The sequence below is a fragment of the Neolamprologus brichardi genome, chromosome 14, assembly GCF_056152115.1.
Source record: "Neolamprologus brichardi isolate AB-2024 chromosome 14, ASM5615211v1, whole genome shotgun sequence".
Classification (NCBI taxonomy): Eukaryota; Metazoa; Chordata; class Actinopteri; order Cichliformes; family Cichlidae; genus Neolamprologus; species Neolamprologus brichardi.
The window spans coordinates 24597867-24620124 of NC_142117.1; the positions used below are offsets into that span (position 1 = coordinate 24597867).

At 38.0% G+C, this 22258-nt stretch overlaps 2 protein-coding genes across 5 annotated transcripts in view; one reads left to right on the plus strand and one right to left on the minus strand.

Annotated features, from left to right (window-relative positions):
• Positions 1–18: 18 nt before the first annotated feature.
• smc4 (structural maintenance of chromosomes 4) lies at positions 19–18905 on the minus strand. 2 transcript variants are annotated; one of them, XM_006795323.3, is made up of 24 exons: positions 18718–18905; positions 17206–17357; positions 16026–16216; positions 15293–15484; positions 14082–14258; positions 11912–12076; positions 11403–11530; positions 11013–11153; positions 10260–10410; positions 8330–8494; positions 8010–8243; positions 7723–7908; positions 7472–7633; positions 7093–7318; positions 6891–6967; positions 6153–6305; positions 5859–5985; positions 5400–5589; positions 3294–3438; positions 2895–3068; positions 2443–2625; positions 1932–2164; positions 816–999; positions 19–371 (listed from the first exon to the last, which is right to left on the minus strand). In XM_006795323.3, the coding sequence occupies exons 2-24, from the start codon at positions 17345–17347 to the stop codon at positions 207–209; spliced, it is 3891 nt and encodes a 1296-aa protein (XP_006795386.1). In that variant the 5' UTR covers positions 17348–17357; positions 18718–18905; the 3' UTR covers positions 19–206. The 2 variants fall into 2 exon arrangements, with proteins under 2 accessions (XP_006795386.1, XP_006795387.1); XM_006795324.3 differs by lacking the exon at positions 18718–18905 and having other exon boundaries at positions 17206–17969.
• A 455-nt stretch (positions 18906–19360) lies between these two features.
• Positions 19361–22258, plus strand: part of ift80 (intraflagellar transport 80 homolog (Chlamydomonas)) — a 40766-nt gene continuing 37868 nt past the window's right edge. For 2 of the 3 annotated variants that reach the window (XM_087851017.1, XM_087851015.1), the window contains exons 1-4: positions 19361–19720; positions 19852–19910; positions 20134–20357; positions 22119–22229. In XM_087851017.1, coding sequence (XP_087707143.1) covers positions 19876–19910; positions 20134–20357; positions 22119–22229 — 370 coding nt within the window. In that variant the 5' untranslated portion in view covers positions 19361–19720; positions 19852–19875. Of the gene's footprint in view, positions 19721–19851; positions 19911–20133; positions 20358–20711; positions 22230–22258 lie in introns of those variants that run through there. The other variant, XM_087851018.1, reaches the window with a different exon arrangement.

A 22258-nucleotide genomic window follows, 5' to 3' on the forward strand; every position in this document is an offset into this window, starting at 1 on the left:
AAGACATTTAACTACACATTTAATATAAAAAGGATTTAATTTTAATAGTACATCTCAGATTTTACACACAGACAGCTGCTGTAACAAATGCAAAACATTTGTCAGCACATATGAGAAAATAAAAATAGCAGCATTTCATCATAAAGAACACAATATTTACATGATGTGTGAAAGGTAAAGTAGAAGAGCAAACGGGGTTCTTGGGTTTAGGCAGTGATGGCGTCGTGCTCTTTAAAGACGATGGTCTTTGGGTTGATTCCCACACTCTTGGTGGTGTTGTTAGTTTTGTAGATGCCAATGAGACGATCAGCGATCTCGAACATGTTGTTCCTCAGGGAAATGATGATGAACTGTGCGTTCTTTGTTTGCTCCTGAAAGAAAAATAAGTTTCCTTTAGTTTTACACCACCTTGCTGCTTTTTATTATTATTATTATTATTATTATTATTATTGGGACAGCTGTTGAACATAACAGTAGTTTGCCTTTTTACACTTTCTTTGCTGTCACATTTTAACTTATAATTGAAAAATAAAGAAGACAGAAAAAGAAGAGAAAAGAAAAGAAGAAAACAAAAAACTAGGGTTAGGAGGCAGCAGGGCAGGTAGGTTTACGTAGTACTCAGGGTTGTAGCATCATATACAAAATCACACCTCATATGCTTGACATAGTCTGTCCATTTAGACCATATTCCGTAGAAGGTATCCCTCTGAAGTTTAAGACAAAATGACACTTACCTTGCTGCTTTTTAAAGTAGCACTACTACTCAAAAGGGTGAATGTTTGAGGCATTAACAGAATCAACCGCTCCATACTCACATAAATGTAACAGGCCACAATGGAGACGTTCTTGAAATCAAGAGCAGCATCAATCTCGTCCATGAAATAGAGTGGTGTGGGCTTATAGTGGTGTAGCGCAAACACCAGAGCCAAGGAGCTGAGGGTCTTTTCTCCTCCCGACAGGTTAAAGATCTTCTTCCAGCTTTTCTTGGGAGGACGAACACTAAAAAAAAAAAAAAAAAGTTTGTTTGTCAAGCAATTGCATCATCACCAAAAAAACAAAACAAAAAATACTCATGTTTCGACTGTGTGAGATCTTAGAAAGACGCTGTGTGTAATTCATCATCTCCAGAAATTGAACACACTCCATATCTCAGTGCTCGAGCTCACACATTTCAGCAAACAAGATGGCTGATAGCAAACAATGCTTAACACAGTCCAACAGCTGCACACAGCTGTAACTGCTATTTTAAACTTCATGAGTAAAAGTACATCACATGCTTACACCTGACCATGTGCAGGTCAGGGCATTAGTGATGTGTGTTGTTCAGTACTGTTACTTGTTTTTACCAACAGTATCCTTCATTTGAGTCCTGTAAATGTTAAGAGGAAGATTCGGGATCAGTTTTAATGATAGAAGAAAACAGACGTACACTAAAAGAACAGTTTCACTGTGCTTGGCAGAAAGTTCAGAACATTTTAGGAAGAGGTCAGAGTGACGTAAGAAAAATCATAAAGCCAGTTCTACAAAATCTGAGGAACATAATTATAATGAAATGAATGAATCTCAGACTTTTAAATGCCAAAAAGATTACTGCATTTGGAAAAAGGAGAATAAGAAATTATTTTTATCCCTCTAATGTGAAAGACAAACTGAAGGACAAACTAGATCTCTCAAAGGGTCTGAGAGCTTTTTTTTGTGTTAAAGAATTTAGATTTTTACAATAAGTTGGCCTGAATATTTGTTTAATTCAAAGCAGGCAGGATTTAGTTTGGTTTTTAGTTTATTTGGATTGTTGGGATGTAAACAAGTGTTTGGTTTTTCTATCAGATGTCCTCGACATTAATGAAAAAACTAAATTGATTCAAAAGCAAGCGATGAAATCTCTGCACTGATGACCTCGCAGTGATCACCTACAGTCACTCATGCTTTACCTGAACATGATGCCCTCAGAGAAGGGGTCCAAACTGTCCACGAGCTCCAGCTCTGCATCACCACCCAGTGTAAGCATCTGGTAGTTTTCCTTCAGCTTGTTTGTGATCATGTTGAATCCAGTCATGAACTCATTGAGGCGCTGTTTGCGCAGGTCCTCGTAGCCACGTTTGAATTTGTCCCTCTCTGTAGTGATCTCATCAAGCTGGGCGACACGCTGCAAGTAAAGCTCCTCCTGAGAACACAAACACGCACACGCAGATTGACATTAAAATTAGGCTGTGAGCTCATTTCCGTTTTTATAAATTCTAAACAGAGCTGCTTAAAATAAAGCTATAAATGGACCAAGAGAGTACCACTAAACATGCTCCACACATTGGCTGAACCAGCATTAGATGAGCCAACAGATCCAGAAAAAACATCAAATAAAACAGCAGTATTAACAACAGTCACTGTGAGTTTCAGCAACGGCGAATTGTTAGGTAGCAGGCTGCCTGTCGCGTCTGTGCATACCTTCTTCTTGTACTCTGCGATGGCCCCGAGGTTGGGCTTCATCTGAGCACACTGGGTCTCTAATGTGATCATCTTGTTGATAATGATGTTGGGATCTGAGATTTCATCGAGTTCAGCCGGAGTGAGCACAGGGAGTTCCTCTGCTGGCTTGTCCTCAATGGTATGAAGGGACAGCTTGGAGGCCTGTGGAATAGAAACAATAGTTTTTACTATTTTACACCATCATCCTGTAGAGCAAACAGAGATACAAATCAAAGAGCCTCAGATATGATTAAAGCATTCACAATTAGAAAATGAAAAAAGTATCAATATAAAACAAAGTGTGTCTGTTATCACTGGACTATTTTTGTCCCTTGCTTTAAGTTTGCTGAGTAAATCTTCATTAATGTTATTGTTACAAGAATAAAACTATAGTAGTACATCAATTCACAGCAACACCTTTCCTCTCCCACCTCTTTCTGCCAGTGTTTGATTTTGTTATTGTGTTCGGTGATGGTGGCCTCGATCTGCTCGATGCGGAGCCGGACGCCTAGGGACTCCTCCTGCAGAGCGTGCTCCTGCTGCTGCAGCACCTTTATCTCCTTCAGCACCCCCTGATACTGCTCCTGCACATCTGGCAATGCAGCCTGGAAGAAACAGAAAAAACAACTAACATCAGTCCTTCACACGTTCATTTTTTTTCTTACAAAATGCAAGTGGGACAGCAATGTTTTAAAACAACTTGCTAAAATGTAAAATCTTTCTGAGAATAAATCAGTGCAAAAAAAATAAAATAAATAAATAAATCTTTTTCTCTTTTTTTTTTCCTGTGAAGAAAAATAAAACAACCAAAGTGGATGAAAAGTTCCAACCTCAGCCTCCTGACAGTCTTTCATGATCTCTCCAGCCTCGTCTTCCAGTTTCTTCAGCTGTTCTGTGAGTTCAGCTATTGACTTCTCATTCTCCTCCAGCTCACGCTGCACACAAGCCACACTCTCCTCAAACTTCTTCAGGTTGCTACAGAGGAAACGGCAACAGTCAGAGTTGGTGACAGACACATGATATTAGAAAGATTACTGCTGATGATCAGTAGTGGATCAAAAACATTACAGAATGCCTGTAATCATCCTGCCTGCACAGGAGGCCAGCTGTAAATTGATCAATATGTTAGAGCAGCAGCTTCATCCGCCTACACAGGATGCGTTAAGACAACTGAAGTAACGGTCAGCGCCATTCTGGAAGCAATTCAAAGCCTGAAACACAACTGTACGTATGTGCAAATAAATATCAAACAAATCAAATAAATCCTGAAGCACAAAAAAACCAAACAAAAAAACTCCCACTAAGTACACAAACTGACACAACCAAAGTAACTTAACATTTTATCCACATTATCTCCCTCCTTATTAGTTTGTCGTCAACAGTATTTAAAAAAAACCTAATAATAAAAAAAGTGTATTATAGTTATTGTCTGGTAATGAACTACTGTCAGACAAAACACTTGCAACTCGTTTTAAAAGGCAAATGTATATCCCAGGTGTCCTACCTGACTATTCTTTTTGTGCCGTGAGGGAAAAAAAAAAAAAAAAAAAAGAGGAAAAAAGAACAAAAAAGTGATTTGACACGGCTCATAAATACTACTTGTTAAAACAACAGTAATCCCTGCACTGCTGCACTCTGAGGCCGTCAATCACATTAATATGGCGCGTGTGTACAGTCAAATCTCATACTTTGCATATTACAGAGTGAACTTCAAGGTTAGAAACTTGGCTCGGATCTTAGAATAAAATCTACTGTGGTTAGATACAGTGCTACCCAAACACAGATTCACTTAAACTGCAGTCACAACGGCTTCTAAAAGATTAAAATCTCTTTCATACACAACGTGTGTAACTGTGGTGGTAGGTTCATTTGTCTAAGTAAATGTTTTTGGCTTTCAGACCTGCTTCCGTGTGTCAGTTCATAAGCTCCCACTTTGTTCGTAATCGACTCAACAGCTTGTCATGCCAGACAAACCACATCACACACAGACCAAGTGTGTGTTTTTGCTACAGCGCACTGCCAGGCTGTCCTGCCTACATGATCAATCTTAATGTTCCAGCCACAGACACCAAAGACTAGACATCCAACACACTCACCACTGCCACAACACTGATTAATTCAAAGAAACCAATGACAACAACAGGAGACAGGAATTTAGTGACAGAAACCCAATGCTACTTACATGTGATATTAGTATTGAATATTCGTAAGAAAAAAAAAGAACAAAGGAAAAACAAACACTATAGGGTGTCCCCTCTTTAGATAAAAGTGAGAGATAGCTCACTTTTAAAAAAAAATATTTCCCAGTCTCTCAGAAGCAGCTGATTCAATACAAAAACTTCCATGAAGCCATGCAAAAAAACAAAACAAAAACACTTTTATACTATGAAAGTTATGCCCTGTAACTTTCATAGTCCATCAGGCAGCATTTTGGTAAAATTTTGGTGGCAGCCTTCAGCCCTCAAAATGTCATGTGGCCATCTGTGGTACTTATAAAGTCATAGAGGCTCAAAAAGTGCCAAAATTTCAACCCATTCCTGTGTATTCTGCACACTCCTAACTCTGAAAATTTTCACTATTTATTATAATAATGTTCCTGTAAAAAAAACCAAATCAAAAAAACAACCACCTGATTTTGAGGGGCTCAGGTGGGAGGTACTGAATGACTTTTCATGGAATCAACCATCTGTCCAGCTGCATGGATAATTCAGAATATTCCTGCATATTGTAATATTACTGAGGGGCATGATACCAGGTACAGATAACTTTTATGTTCTTTGTATAAGTTAGGTATTTAACCTGTTATGTACGAGCAGAGACTCATACACATGTCAGAATTATAAATAACAGGCTTCACAGTGATTTCACCAGTAGCCACTCGTCTACGATCAGTGGATGCACATGTAAATGAGTTTAAACAAGCATCATTTCCTCACCGGCCAGCTGTCTTTATGGCCACTTGGGCTTTGGTTATGGTAGAGGAGCACTCATCTAGCTCCTTGTTGATCTTGTCAAGCTTGTCCTGCTGAGCTTTAAGCTTGTGGCTGTTGATGTCTACAATCAGATTGTGGAGCCTTTTCACCTCATTTTCCACCTTCCCAGCCTTACTGGATGCTGCCTCATAGTCTGATTGAACAAACAGGAACAGCATATAGGAGAAAAAAACAAGACAAAGATATTTGTATTGATAGATTTAGAAGGATTCAAGAATTAAATTCATGTATACACAAAGGCTAATCTGGTTATTAAGAGCAATAATGTGACAAGATTTTTTTAAAACAAAATTACACTACCAAGTGATTATATATATATTTTTAAACATCTCAAGAGAGTGAACATTACCATATTTAAATGATTAACAACAGTATTTCTCTTTAGTGTTTACAGGACATTACCTTGTTTGAAGGCCTCCAGGCTCTTCTCCATCTGTTTCTGTTTGGCCTTGTCTGGGGCAGCTGCCAGCACATTGGCTTCAAGTTCCTTGATCTGAAGTTTCAAGTGAGTCTCTTGGTCAGCTAAACTCTGAAAGAAGCAAGGAAAAAGAAATAATTCAGATTTGCAAATACAAAAAAATGTTTTAATCAGTCAAAACTGTCCTATTTGATGGCTTACTAATAGCAGGGGTTATTAATTACATCAAAAACACAGCCAAATGAGTGAGAGAAGCAGAATGAATGAAAATCATGTACAGTCATGCTGTTGGTGTATTTTTCCAAGGTGTTCTTCATGTCCCGGAGCTGTGGCCGCAGGCGCTGGATGTTCTCTTCTAGCTGCAGCTTTCTCTCTTGGCATCCCTGCAGCTTCGACACTTTCTCATTTAGCTTGCTCTCCATGCGGTCAAGCTGCAGAAAACAAATGAAAATCATCATGTCCTATACACAAATGCTTAGCTGTGATTATGTTTTCTACTATCCATCACTCCTGGGAAATGTGTATAAAGTAAAATCTCATGGCAAGAATTATTATTTTAAAAGTTCACATCACTCATGTGGATTAAGGAATAGTTATTCACTCTGAAAGGAGACCTTTCAGAGTGAATAACTAAGAACTCCAAGCTCCTGTCTTGCAGTTTTTCTCTGCAGTTGTGGTTTGCAATAAACACTAAACAGACAGTCCGACAGATACAGTAGTCTGGTGACTAAAAATGGACTCAAAGATAATGTTTCACTTTAATGACCAGTTAGTTCAAAACCAAGAGAGAGTTTCACACACTTTTAAATGTTTATTGAATTCTCACATTGCATTTTGTGGTGCCCATTATTATTGATACTTGTGCAACTAGTACTGAAAAGCTTAGGCACCATCTGCTCTCCTAGTCCAGATGTATCTGTGGACCATTTGGTTGCAGAGGCAAAGATCATGTATGCGTATGCTATGTTCAATTAAAATACAAGTTGTATTAAACATTATAGCTTCAAACAACTTACCTCCACCTGGGAGACTTCAGTGCCAATAGAAGAGCCCATTCTGCCCTTCATGACTCTTCCTCCTCCAGTCATGGTTCCTGTGAAACATCGGAAAATTATTCAAGCTTTTTAAAAACTTTAACCAAATGATCTGATTGAGAGGGTCATAAGTATATATATTTTTTAATGCGAGCAAGATAGACAGAAAAGATAAATCACCCACCAGCCATCTCTATTATCTCTCCCTTCAGGGTGACCACTCTCCAGCGTTTGTCTTTTTGGTAGGCTATCCTTGTGGCCTGCTCCAAGTTTTGGGCCACCAGCGTGTCCCTCAGGGCAAAGTAGAAAGCTGGTCGTACACTGTCATCGTTCACTCGCACCATGTCAAAAAGACGAGGGCTGTCGTCTGGGGTGCGAATGGAAGCCATGCTCTTCTCCCATACTTTCATCTGTGCAAAGGAAGTTAAGATGAATGAGAAGGAGCAGCAAGATATGGAGGCCATCTGAAGGCACAATATTTCACAGAAAATATAACTAAAGTCGTTAAGACTTAAAAAATTATATTTCGCCTGACTGAAGTTGTTTAAATCTTTCATATTTACCTTGTCAAGACCAATGAAGGTAGCAACCCCAATGTTCTGTTCTTTTAGGAATGTGACGCATTTCTGAGCCGTGTCAATGGTATCAACTACAATGTTGTCTAGAGCACCACAGCTAGATGAAATGGCCACATCATACTTCTCATCTATGGCTCCCAGATCTCCCTACAGGCATAAATATATTTAGAATCATCAATCAATAGAAACAAGCAAAGGAAAGTTCTGGAGTTCTGCAATTTTTGTATTTTCTTTACCAATCGTCCATAGATGCCGGGGATTCTGCCACTTTTCTTCTGCTGCATGAGGGCATCCAGGACTTTTCCACGACTGCGGTTCGAGGACAGGGAGCTCTTGGCTTCATCTACTTTCTGCCTCAATTCCCTCACCACCTCCCTTGCCTCATTATCAGTCTTCATCAGCTGCTCCAACTCTTTCTCATCCTGCAGAGAACCAGAAGGCAAAAACTCAAAACACATGATGGCTGTAACACAAATTATCCACAAAATGTTATCTAACTGACAGTGCTGATGTTTGGTTCTACCTTCTTTAGATCCTGTTCCCTTTCAGGTATTTTGACCTCCAGGTCTTTGATGGCGGCACGGCGCTCCCGCAGTGTGTCAGAGGTCGTCTGCAGTGTCTGCTTGGCTGTGTTGAGCTGTGTCAGAGCTGTGTTGTGGCGGCTAAGGTAGATGTCAAGCTCCGACTGAGCGAGGTCCATACGAGAACGGGTCTCATTTACAGCCTTGTTGAGCTCCATGAGCTCCTTTTCTTTTTTCTGGATTATACAAGAAGATTGTTTTGTTTTTAAAACAAACAAAGTTTCAGTGAGCACACAACAAAAACCATGATGTATACACATACCTCTTTGTCCTGCTGCAAGCCGCTGGTCTCTTCCTTCAAACTCTCCATCACATCTTTAAGTTTTTCTTCTTCTTTCACCTTCTGCTGCTCCAGTTCTTCTTTGCGAGCTGTTGCCTCAGAGATGGCCTTTTCACTGCTGGCTGGTATACCACGCACTTCCTCCAGCTGAAAGATGAGCCAGACAGGACAATGTGCAAAAACATATGAGATGTGTCCAACTCCAAAATCTAAGCAACAGTTGCTACATTCCCTCCCTCCCTCCGGGTTAACTTGACAACATCAGTAGTACACACTTCTACCACCCACAGAGAAACAGCCGTTTACTTCCTAAATTAGAAAAGATAAAACAAGAGAAGAGTGTGGGAGATAGGAGGTGTAAGTTTGTTGTTTTGGGTTTTTTTGACAGCGACAGTTACAAAGAAACTGTGCTACGCATCCAGACACAGGCCAAAACACACAACTGTAATCAACTATAAACACATATTCAGGACTGAGCAAGCTCTGGTTAAGACTGGCACAACAATCTGCCACTTGGCAGGGCTGAAACAAGCCAAGGAGTGGTGCGTGTGTGTATAGTCTATGTTTTGTAGGGTTAACTGCGGGTGAAATGTGAATGTAGCTGCTGGGAGCGTTACACAAGCCAGGCCATAGTTGACTACCATACAGCAGAACACTGCTCCCCAGAGGTCTGCCTGCCTCTGCCCAGCTCCCCCTCTGACCAAGATGTTTCCAGAGCACAGCCATTGTAGGTGGAGCAGATTGGCTTTTAGAGCAGAGGGAAATGAGAATATTCTGACAGTCATGAGACAACTCTTGGTTACTGTTAAAAAAACTCTTAAGATCGTGTTTAAGCAACAAAAAAACGTGAGTCTAAGTGACAGGACAACCGCAAACTGTGAAACAGAGCACACACACTATCAACTTGTGCTACTTCACAGCCCCCTAGTGGCTACTTTAAGACAGATAGCCCTTCCGGACTCATATAGGGCTTTATTTTTTTCCTGTGAATAATGTCAGTTAATTTATAAAATACAGAAACTTGACTTAAGTAAGAAGACACACACACATATATATAAAAAAAATTAAAGCAAAGCCCCTATACACTTGGATACAAAATTATCTTTCAGTATCATATGGCATTTGTGCTTAAGACTAAAAATGTGTCAGCAACATTCAAACACTTGTGTACTAAGTTTCAATATAGAAAGTTTTGCTTTGTGTTACTATGGCTGTCATACATCCTCTGCCAGCAGTCAGACTTCACTTTGTTCTGTTCACACAAATATGTATCATCCTTAAAAGATGACAGAAAAAAAACAACAACATAAAAATAAAAAAAAATTATTAAAATATACAAACTAAGGTTAGTTTTATATTTTGCGTTTAGTATGATTGGTAATCACTCTGTAAGCCCAAGTTTAAAACAACACTGCTGACAACTGTAAAACATGAAGCTGTGTGTACTCGGTGGAAAACTTCTCAGACTACAAATGATTTTAGTAAATGAAACACTGAACAAAAATGCTCAAATGTAGTTTCTGTCATATATTTATTTTAAGTAAGTTGCTGTAAAAGGGTTAAAAACATTTTTTCCTCTCTCTGCTTCAAAACAGTAGCCATGGTGTTTATTGACAAGCAAAAGAAAACGTATTTTTAGTGCCCACGTTTCTGTCTTGGCCTTCATACAAATTAAATACAGTAACTAATAGGGTAACCATGCCACTGGTTACTTTGTGTAACCTTGTATTTGCAGATGGATTTGTATACTAAATATCCATTAAATAAAAAAGGGACAAAACTACACCATACTGACAGATTGTGTGTCTGTACCTCTGAATCACATGTGAATGCCCACTGTGATTATCAGAGTGGCTCTAATTACTCTGAAACAATTGTGTAAAAGTTGTCTGCAATTTAAAGTCCAACACACCTTTTCTTTGTCCTTCTCCAGCTGCTTCTGCAGTTTCTTGTTCTTGCTCTTTGAGTGTTTAATCTTCTCACGCACTTCAACATCCTGCAAATCCAGCTGGGTGAACTTCTCCTTCTGGGTTTCAATGTACTTGTTGAGCTTATTTTGTTTCCTGGTGGAGGAATAGCATTTTTACTGGGTACATTCAAGTCCATCTACTGAAATATTATATAAACTGTGAAAATCTGAAAAAAAAATATACAAAATATATACATTAAGCACATGTATGTATATATATATATATATATATATATATATATATATATATATATATATATATATATATATATATATATATATATATATATATATATATATATATATATATATATATATATATAATACAGTAGACTTATCATTAATGTTCTTCCAGTTTTCAGTTCCTGCACATTATTTATTTTAGAGATGATTTGTCAGTTTAAAAATTATCTATGGTCACCAACCCGAAAATTATGAAAATTATTGCATATATAAATTTCAAGCACATACGCTTCTTTGTGTAAACATTTTTTGTGTGTAAATAAATTAGACCCGTGTTTGTTACACTTGATACACCTTCCAGATAAGAGATGCTTAAGCAACCAAGAAAAATAAATAAATAATAAAATTAATAAAACAAACAAATACAAAATGTTACTAAGTCATAAAAAAAACTGAGTAATGTGGTAAAAGTTACATTGGTTAACAGAAGGAGAAGAAATGCAAATGCCTCACTTTTCCACATTTTTGAGTTCTTGGTTCATTTTCTCCATCTCTTCTGATAACTTGGCATTTTTCTCAGTGAGCTCCTTTGTGTCCTCCGAGATCTTTTGCTTTTCCTGCTCTTTATCAACCACACGTTTCTGCAGATCATGACTAATGACAAAGAGAAATCAGAGAGAGGGAGAAGGAAAAAAAGGGGGGAAAAAAAAAGTCTGATAAAACTTTATCATTTACATGGAAAGCAAAAGACTATGATGTTTGACAGCAGAGAAACATGCCCAGCTGTTCTTTTGAGTATTTGAAATGGAGAAGTCTTTTCTGTACAACTGCTGGGTCTGCATTTTTATTTTTATTGATGAAATTTTTCCATGTACAAAACAGAGGTGGTACTGGTGTACTCACGTGTAATACTGACAGAGCTGACACTTGTGTTTGAAGATGTCATTTTCCAGGGTGAGGAACTCCACAGCTTTGTTCTTTTCTCCCTCCAAAGCATTCTTCTCTTTTTCCACCATCTTTACTCTGTTTAGCTTGGGTAAACAAAATATAGCAGTATTTTATGTCTGGTGATAAAACTTAGTTACTTGCATAGTATAAAAAAAATATTCAAATAATAACTTTAAGGGAAAAAAAGAAAGAAAAAAAGCTTGTCAACATGGTAACACAGTACAATCAACAGAAAAATAATTTTCAATAAAACCCAATTATTAAATCTACTGTATGCTTCATAGTTTCCTGTCAGTGCATCATTTTCATCTCAGGCATGTGTACTGAAAGTACCCCAAAACATATACACACACATAAGAAAGCCTCATGAGACTACTGAATAGATGCTCAACAATTGTAGTCCATACACAGGAAGGAAAGTTGGTTAGCTAAACTGTGTGAGCAGACAGTATTTGAGTTGTCACCTTCTCTCCCCTCTGCTCATTGAGTAGCTCAATGCGGCGAGCCAGAGTTTGGATGGGTTCCTTGAGACGGCAGGAGCCAATAATGTCCTCCAGGTACTCCAGCATGCCCTCATCATGCTCTGTCTGACCTTTAGGCTTCATCATGGCAATCTGCTCCACCTCACCCTAGGCAAAGTCCACAATAGCACATTGGCAAAAATACTGCTTGCACCCATTAACAGAAAGCCAAAATGAAATGGGTAATAATAATTTGTAAAATAAGATTTTTTTTTTTTTTTTTTTTTTAAATTATCCACATGTTTAACCATTAGGGTGTAGCCAGCTGAACTTATGGCTCTAAACTTGACTTAACACTAGTTTGCCACACACACACACACACAAATCCTGTGCAAAATAATAATAATAATTTTTTAAGTTACAAATCAGGAGTATTTTTTTTTTTACTACTTTTACTCAAAGAAGCTGAAAACAATGAGTGTAATTAAAATTCAACTACTTAACAACTGACTAAAAAAAAATTAATAATAATAAAAACAGATGAAATCTGTTAAATGATTAATTTCTGTAATCACATGCTTAACACGCTTCAGAAATACTCGTGCTAAAATAAAAACATTGCCTCACAGCAATCACCGCACATTAAAAGATGCTAAATTTATCATATCCAAATTTAAGGTGGTTGAAAAACAAATGCTGGTCTAAACATGCAAATTCTGACTTCTGGTAACTACACCACAGTTACATTTTCATATTACTGTACATGTACTACTTGGCCCAAAGTTAGGGACAACTCTACAGTATAATTATATTTGTCAGAACATGTGTTCATTTTTATTTATTTATTTTAAATAGGCTGGCTAGAATAATATTGCCAGGTAAGAAATTTCAAGTCAAACAAAAATTAGATCTAGTTGTAGTAAAAACAAACTAAGTCTCAAATTGGGTTTTTATTTATGTCTAGGGGGAAAAAAGCAGCTCATATATTACTTTTTAGGTATGAAAGAAAGGAGAAGCCAGTTAGAGGAAGGAGGGGGAAATCCCACGTCATCCTCTGCTCTGACCAGTGCACAAAATAGACAGCTTTCCCTTTGCCAGAGGCCTGGAAAAGTGACCTTGGAAAACAAACTCAAGCCTCTTCCCATAGTCATGCAGCCATATCACTGACAAGAGACATCCAAGGAGTGTAGAAATGGACATGCACACATAAATACAAAAATGTCGAGCAGAGCAGGTTTAAGTGTTCACCTGAAACTACCCCACTTAAAAAAAACTTAATGGATAAATAAAACTGGGAAAACAATTTTTTTTTTATTATCAGCTATTCTGCTTTACTCAGTTGCAATCCTACATGTCTCTGAGCTCATCAGTAACAACAGGTAATAAGAAGAAGAAGAAGAAGAGAAGTAGAAGTATAACAAGTGAAATGATTTAAAAGTCAGAGCAACACAGAGTTAAATAAAATACAAATAAAAATGTAAAATTATGCAAATAAAATAATAAAAAAATATTCAGGACTGCATTCCATTCACAGTTGAGGTAAATTGAAATAAATACATAAAAAACTAAACAAACAACATGTTGAACCAATAATAAAGCCATGGTAATGAAGGGTGTTTGATCCAGCCACACTGAAGCAGCACTGCTAATATTGGGGTTGGGGTCTATTCTCACACGCCAATATTTACGTGCTGCTAAAGCGTGGCAGGTACATGGGAAAGGGAGGGCGGGGGCTAACCTGTCCCCACTGGTGGGTCAGCCTCAAAGATTCCCCCCACAAGAAAATCTTAGTGACTTATCCAACTACAGCCACTCACATGCCGGTCCAAGTGTGGATAAAACTGTATCTTTTCCTTAAAATCCTAAAGCAGCAAATTATGGTTCGCACCTTTTCCACATTGTTTCAAACCATGATGCGCTGCTATAGTAGTCTAAGGGCTGGCAGAGGGCACATCTATTTTCCAAATCCAGTGCAACAGGTTATTCCCAAAGACAGTCATGGTTTAAGTTATATGAAACACTTTGACTCAAAGTGGACTAAGACATGGGTAGAACAGAGAGCAGGAAATCTTACAAAATGGGATGGTCACAGCAGGGAAAAAAACTAAACTAAAACAAAAAACAAAAAGCAAAGCTAGAACTGGAAGAGGAAATTGCATAAAAAAAAATTTACCTGTAAGATCAGAAATCTGTTGTGGTCTAGGTCAATACCATGGCTTCGCAGTAAGGCACCCACTTCTTTGAATGTGGCTTTCTTGCCATTGATATGGTAGGCTGAGGAATTGTCTTTGTTGGCAGTCCTGGAAACATAGAACTTGCTGTTGGGGATGACTTCGTAGTCATCTCCTTGCTGATGGGGGAGGGGCAGAGGACAGAGAGCAGCTTAGAAGAGAGCAGTTAAGAAGAAATTCAAACAGCTCCACACAGCAAATTGCAATATTTATAACATTTATAACACTAACAAATACATTAGGATGGCTAGGGCAAAAAGCACACTACATTAAAAACAAAATAAGAAAAAAAGGCTTCTTTAAAAAGTATATAAAGCTGGCCAGAGTAACATGCAAATACACCCTATACATACTGGAGTGTATAGAGTGCAACATATGAAGAGAATTAAAACAGTTTATTAGATAAAATAATGACAGTGAAAATACAGCATAAAACAGAAAATTAAGTACTTTTAGAAGAAAGTCTAAAACTTTAAGTTGTTTATACTACTTCTGATTTTTTGTTTTTGTTTTAGATAATAGTTTAAAGCTGATATAGCACACAGAATTTGACCATCAGTTTAACAACTTGATTTGAATTTACTTGGAGCTAATGAAGCAAAGAGAAAGGCTCAGACACATTTATGAGTACACAAGGCAAAACACTTTCTCACACCCCCTGTGGCAGATCAAATATAGAAACGTGTTTAATTCTTTGAACTACAGTTCAGTCGATTTTCAGTGTAATCTGTCATCTTATCCACCCAACTGAAGTTCTCTCTCAATACAAAAGCCACTTTTTTTTACTTTTCACAGTACAGTTAAATGAGTAGAGGCTAATTACTGAACTGCAATTAAAAAAAAAATATTTAAAAATAGAGGGATCAACTCTAGCACAATATGAACTGACTATGGCATGTGTGGGTGTTAGCTGTAACTTTCATGACTGATTTGAGTCTTTGTTTACTCACTGTTGTGATCACTATGCAGCAATATTATACAGAGAACAGAAAAAAAAATATTTTTTTAATTCAACAAACACCACTATCCTTCAGAAAATATTTCTTCTCATCTTTCTGCATTTGGGCTACCCATTTATTAATTCAGAGTGAGTGCAGCATGCATCTGTGTGACAGAGATAGATAGATAGATAGATAGATATACACATATATACCTTATCAATAATCTTTTGAAAGTGCACCTCCACAGTACAGCTTTGCACATCTTTGTGTTGATCAGAGCTGTGAATCAGCACTGAGAGCTTTTTCGATCTGATCTTTTGAGCTCTGTATCCAAACACAAAGAGCATTGAGTCTATCACATTGGACTTCCCACTTCCATTTGGACCAATGATGCAGGAAAAGCGCTAAGAAGAAGGTAGAGAAAATAGAAAAAAATAAATAAAATTAATAATGTAAAAACAGAGTCTATGCTGTAGAGTTAAACAGTAACATTTTATTTCAGCAAGACTGCAAATTTGAATATATTCCATGTGAGTGTAGTTAAAGTTGTTTTTAACATAGATAAATTATTTAGTAACAAATAAACATAAAAAGGTATGAAGAGAAAGTTTACAGAAACTCATAATTTTCAAGAGAAGTTAGCACCCCACTAGATCACTACCTCTTGTGAGATAGACTCACTAAATCAAAATGGAGGAGTCTGACTTTTTCCACTTTGATTTTATTTAAGGCAATGATGCTAAAATATAGCAGGATAAATTATTCTGTGACATGTTCTCTTTTCTACTACACGAGGCAAAAATCTATGGGTTTATATCATATGAAATTAAACAGGAAAAAAAATAAATTAAGAGTGGGATACACAACAAGTGATGTTAAATCTGTGACACATCAGAAGAGTATTTCCCAGGCAGGGATTACATGTGTAACCATGTTTGGTCGTACCTTGTGAAAAGGCCCCAGAATCTGCTCGCCTGCATATGATTTAAAGTTTCGATTAACTAAATGTGTTATCATCAGGCGAGGGGCGCCCGGTTCATTGGTCATTGCTGGGGGCGGAGGTGGAGGGATGCTACCGACAATCTCCTCCAAACTTCTATTATCAACGGTCTCGGTAGCTTCCCCGTGAGACGAATCTGTGGCACACAAAAAGTACAACTTTTATTCTTCTGTTCGAGTCGTTTCAGGTGGGGGGGGGACAGTTGTACGTGGGGGAGGGGTAGAGAAGCATACTCGCGCACACACACAAAAAACAAAAACAAACAAAACACACGCACCAAGTTACAAGAGCAGTCAAAGTACGACTCCAGAAAGAAAAGTTGACAGGCGTTATTTTTCTTTGTTCTGCAAACAAGAGCCAACCCCAAAAAAGAAAGAGACCATGGCCGCTTATGAACGAACCCACATTATAATCCAAACGCTCTCCACCAGAAGCGTTTGTACGTACTCAGATGCGCCACATTGTCGATGACAAATAACTAAAGTGGAAATCTCAGCCATCAGCGTCACATTTTCACTCATGCCTGTCTGTGCTCAAACAGAAACAGGAAAACTGGTGTTTTGTGATAATAATGTGTAACGCAGAAACGATTATGTTGCCATCACACAAAGCCACAACGACCTGTCCAAAATCTATTGTGCTCACATAAGCATAAACAAGCTAAGATGTCGATGTTTGTCAATTAAAACCTCGCAGCCAGACACCCAGTGAAGCATTTCAACATATTCTACAAAATACAGATATCACCCACTGCTTATGTGCATCTTATAGGGTTCGCATACAAATCAGTGAATATCAAGCTTACGAGAATTAAGTCAAACACCGCTCTGATCTACTACACAAAGCACCTTATTTTTCGAAATAAATTACCTCGTCTGCTGAGAAGATTCGGGGAAGAAGTACACTCGGCGTTATCAAAATCATCTCCAAAATCATTTTATTGATGACTGGCACTTTAGTGAAAAATATATCAGCCATTCTAACTCCGTGTTGTTTAAGCAAGAAGAGAAAAAAAAGCTTTACAGCTGTGCCAATTGGCCCCTACCAATACAGCAATACACGCAAAGGCTTTGACTGAACAACTTATTTAGATTCACAGACACCAAAACACCCTTTGTTACTTGCCAGTTTTCGGCGGTGCCTCCTCTTGGCCATTGGAGTTGGTTTCTTGAGGGGGTACATCTAGCTCGTCTTCGGAGTCAGACTGCGACCCTTTCCCTCTTGGCTTGACGGAGGCAGTTGAGCTCTTTGCAGTTTTAGATGGCATGACTTGAAATCTGAAGGGGTCATTGGTAAAAAGGGAATATCCATGAGTGGTTTTTGTGCCTGTCAATCTCTCAACTCCACTTTTAGTCGGTTACACGCAGCTTCTCTGTCAGCCTCTAATCATTACCACAGTCAGATCCTATTGACGCCCAGCTAACTGTTAATCGGTATATTTTGCATATCTTAACATTGCTGTTACAACAATGAGTCCAGCATAACACGAGTTACTCCTGCTGAAAACGTTAAAATGAGATAGCACCAATCCGATGACTGCACATAAACAATCTATTTTAAGTTTAAAATTAAACATCATTTGTCTTTAAAATAATCTATATTAAAATAATAATCCCATCCTTTCACAGAATAATTCTAGTAGGCATCTATATCACGCATTTTATTTTGCCTCGCGAACCTAGGCGGTAAATAACGCAGCAAAAATAAGGTTAACGTCACAGCAAGTGAAAAACGACTCAGTTAATGTGCAAATAGGCTAATTATTTTCCCCCTTAGCTCTCTTAGCCTAGCCTGCGTTACACAGCCACTGCTAATGTGGCTGAAGTTTGGCTGAAGTTGGTGGTGAAGACCCAACGTCCTAAATTGATCGAGGTTTCAAACCGACACTAATATTAACTTTCATCCCCACAACGTTTTTGTTGGGGCGGAGGCGTAGACGAGCCAACCTAACTCGCTAGGTAATTGGTACGCACATTCAAACAACTAATGCAACGTTACCCGTGTTAGCATAACGTTATAATTACATTCACGTTTGCCAAATAAGTAACTTGGCAATGGCAGCGCAAACTCTGCCACGCTGTTTTTACTTGCTAACGTTACCGTTAAGTTAGCTGTACTACTACTACTTCTGCTAAGTGATTGGCTAACTATATGAAATGAAATATCGCTGCGACGCTAAAGCTAACATAATAGCTAACTTAAACTATAAAAGGTATGAGTTGCTGGGCTCTATAAAGTCAAATGCAGTGTCGGCATAAATGTAACGCAAATCCTATCCAACGTCAACGTGTTATCTGAAATGAAAGGAGTTGTTAACCCTAGTATTAAAGTTAAACGAGTAAATACATTAGAGCCCGCCGGTTATGAGCTATTTGCAACGCGAGCATTACTTAAACGGAAAGTCGGAAATGTCACTATTAGTAGTGAGTGTCACTTAATATAAGTTAAGACGAAACGTGATTAGGTCTCATTATTTCTGTTAGTATGTGTGATAATGGTCTGCTCGCTTTCAATCAGAAGCTAACGTCAAGCCTTAGTTTAACTTGCAGTTACTGTTAAGTCCCTCTTCAAACGTAATACATTTCAGCAAGTAGACGGAACCCAGTCGTTACTTTCCGCTAAAATACTTCCATGTACCTTCCACAGTATAACCACGATCTGTCAAGAGTCTTCCTTTCAGACCACAGTCGCTATTACGCAAAAAATAATCGTCAATCCAAAGTTTGGCAAATATAATCCAAAAAATTTACTCCCGTGTCACTCCGACTCGCTCTCCTTAGTTGACAACTCAAACTTGTAAATGGCGCCTAAACCTCGCTGTCGAACCAAATTCGTTACAAACTGACGCAAGGCACCATGGAACGTTCAAAGGGCAGGGGGGGGGGGGGACGAAATTCAAAAAAGGGGACGAAGCCAACTCCGCCTCACTCCAAACAAACCGCATTCACATGACTATAAAGAACAAACAAAAAGGAATAAAAGCCATGCAATGCTTTTACAGCAAAGTGTTCATATTATTAAAGTTTATTCTCATTAAAGGCGTAATGTTGTTCCTACGTCTTCAAACCGTTGTCTGTAGTACGATAAAGGACCTGCCCCGAGCAATAGTTTATAAGTGAGGAAATATAGCTCGATAGATCAGTTGTTAGTGTTGGTTGATCCCGATTCTAACGACTTGCATAAATACATTTATTTAACAGATGTCGTTTTTGAACTTAGAAATATTTCGAAATTTCCGTTGTCAAGGAAGTGGAGATGCAACTCTCGCGATAATTTGTTTTTCAAGCTGTTTTTGACCCAGATTAAATGGCTACACAAATGCAGGTTTTATACGTTGGGGCATAAATTGCTGATTGGTGATAGATAAGACTTTTGCGTATTCTAATAGGGCTTCATAGTAGAGTAAATTACACGCACGCTTTGCTGACACTCGCTTAGCACACTCGGCAACGAGAAAACGATGTCCATTTTAAACAAGAGAACAAGTTAACGTTAGCATTCAAGTCACAGACGAGACTCAGGGGATAACTGAGGACTTCCGTTAGCAACAGTAGCAGGTACCGTAGCAACAGCGGACGCTTGTTTGTTTCATCGTTACTGCTAACGGAGAATGCAAACGGCTGCTTTACATAGTTTACGGGTAAGCTGTATACACCCATGCTTCAGGTCTTCTGTACTATTATTTTTTGTGTTGGTTTGACAACAGTGTTATATAGAGAGCTTTAACATAACAGGTACGTTACTGTCTCTGACATTTTTCTGTTCGTTTAGTGATCAACAGAACGAACATCCACCATGAGACTGAAAACGTCGCTCCTAAAGGAATCCAAACATATCCTTTTTGTAGTTATGGAACACATGTAATTCTGTGACACAGTTCCAAAACTTTTAATCATAATTATTAGTGGTGCTATTTGAGGCAGTGGTAATATTTCCCATCACTGTGTTGCTCTAACCTCTGTCCATTTTTCAGAAAACCCAATTTATTGCAGAGGTTACCACAAAAAATGGTTTTAGAATCAGTTCATTACTATAACTCCTTAACAGCTGATCACATAAAGAACTTGTGAGCTGCGTTGGCTGGACCACAGCAGATGAGCTGTACTCGTCCAGTGAGGATCATCAGATTCTCAAGTGGAACCTGCTGACCAGTGAGACCAGTCTGATTGTCAAACTGCCAGAGGAAATTTATCCTACTGACTTTCACTGGTTCCCCAAAACTGTTGGTGTGAAGAAACAGGCCCAGGCTGAAATCTTTGTCCTTACCAGCACTGATGGCAAGTCTTTGTATTCTCTAAAATTTGACCAGAATGCTAAAGGGTTTATTTCAGAGTTCACTCATATAATCAGTGGGAGTTGCTGTTTTTAGTCATATCTATGCATTTATTAGTTAAAGACATTCTCATGAAATAAATAAATTAAATTAAGTAACAGAATTGGCTATCTACAGGATGGCAATGTCTTCCTTAATTTTTGATATTTTTTTTTAGAAGACATGTTATTTATATTTAAGGGAAATAATCTCTACCAATTTGATACTTGTAGGATCCAGTAGAGTCCATCTGAATTCTTCTTTTTATGAAGCTTTCAGTATAAATCTAAAACTCTAAAACTCATTTTTTGTTTTGTAGGTTTCTAATACCGACCCCTTGGTGACACAATTTGTGTGACATGAATCTGCTGTACATGTCTCTTCTTTGGCCTGTGTTAGATACAACACACAGAATATGGATGTACTGTTATGGCGGGCAATGTGTGGTCACAACACTAATGGCAGTGTAGGGTTGCATAAACACACCCACAAACTGAAGCAGCAATTTTCTCTGGCAGACCAGAGACTAGTGAAAAGTGTTACGATCCATTTTGCAACTTTCCTCTGCTTCTTGTCTTGTTACGGTTAAAAATATTAGTATTGCAAAAGTTATTGGTCCTGCAATGGGAATAGAAACAGAGTTTTATTCATTTATTTTGACTTCAATGTTAACTGAAGCACTGAAAGCTTTCTTTTGCTCCAGATTAAAGTTTTTAATCTGGATTCTTTGTTGGATTTCCTATTAGATTGTATGATATACTTGAAGAGAAAACAGTCCACTTGGATTTTATTAGTTTTGAAGACTTTGCATCTTTGGGATTTCCTAACCTTTTTTGATTAGTTGGCCTTCTTTCCCTTTTACAAGTTTATTTGTGATTTTTTTTTCAAATGTATGATGCTAAGCAGTTTCAGCGTTTTAAATTACAAGCACACATGGTATTGGAGTTTGTATAATATTTCATACCTATTAAAAATATTTATATATATTATATTTTTTTATAAGAAATCAGAAAATGAGGCTTTCCAGATAACAGGCAAACAAACAATTAAGCATTTCCAATGTAGAATGTGGCTTTCTAGTGTGCTTTTCTTTTAAGAGAGTCATTCAGCTGTACGTGCCTGTTAAACTGACTACCTGCTGGATCAGTTACATCTACTTTTGTTGGGATGTCCAAATTTAGAAATGAGAGAGCACTGCACATGCTGATTTGCAGTTTTAGGTCACCAGAAATTACATAGAACATTCAGAATTTTTAATATGCACTGCCACAAAGTATATGGTAGGCTACCGTCTTCAATAACTCTCCATGGCTGATCACCCTTTCGTGTCTACCGCATAGAAAATTGCCCTAATTCACCCGACAGAAGCCTTTTTAGTTTCACTCATTTGCTTCATACCAGAAGTTTGTAATTTACTTGATTGGAGAGAATATAAATTTGTCTGTATTTGTGTGTTAGGAGATGGATTGGTAGTTATTGTGTGTTTTGATTAAAATACGTATTTATTTATATATTTTTACTATTTTGTCTTGACCAGTAAAACTTGTTTTCCGTTACACAGTAACTAGAATTCCACAGATTTATGAAACTTTACTGAGTGAATTACAACGCTCAGTTCTGTATTTGAGTTATAAACAACTGAAAACGCCTACATCACCCCAGGCCTAGTGTGTGGAATGGCTTTACACCATCTATGTGGGGGGTTTTTTTTGTAAATTTGTTGCAGGAAAGTTCCACTTAACCTCAAAGATGGGTCGCATTGAGAAGAGTGTTGAGGCGCACAAAGGAGCTGTTTTGGCTGGAAGATGGAACTATGACGGGACTGCTCTTATCACTGGTAAAGATGACTAGGACTCATTTCCTCTG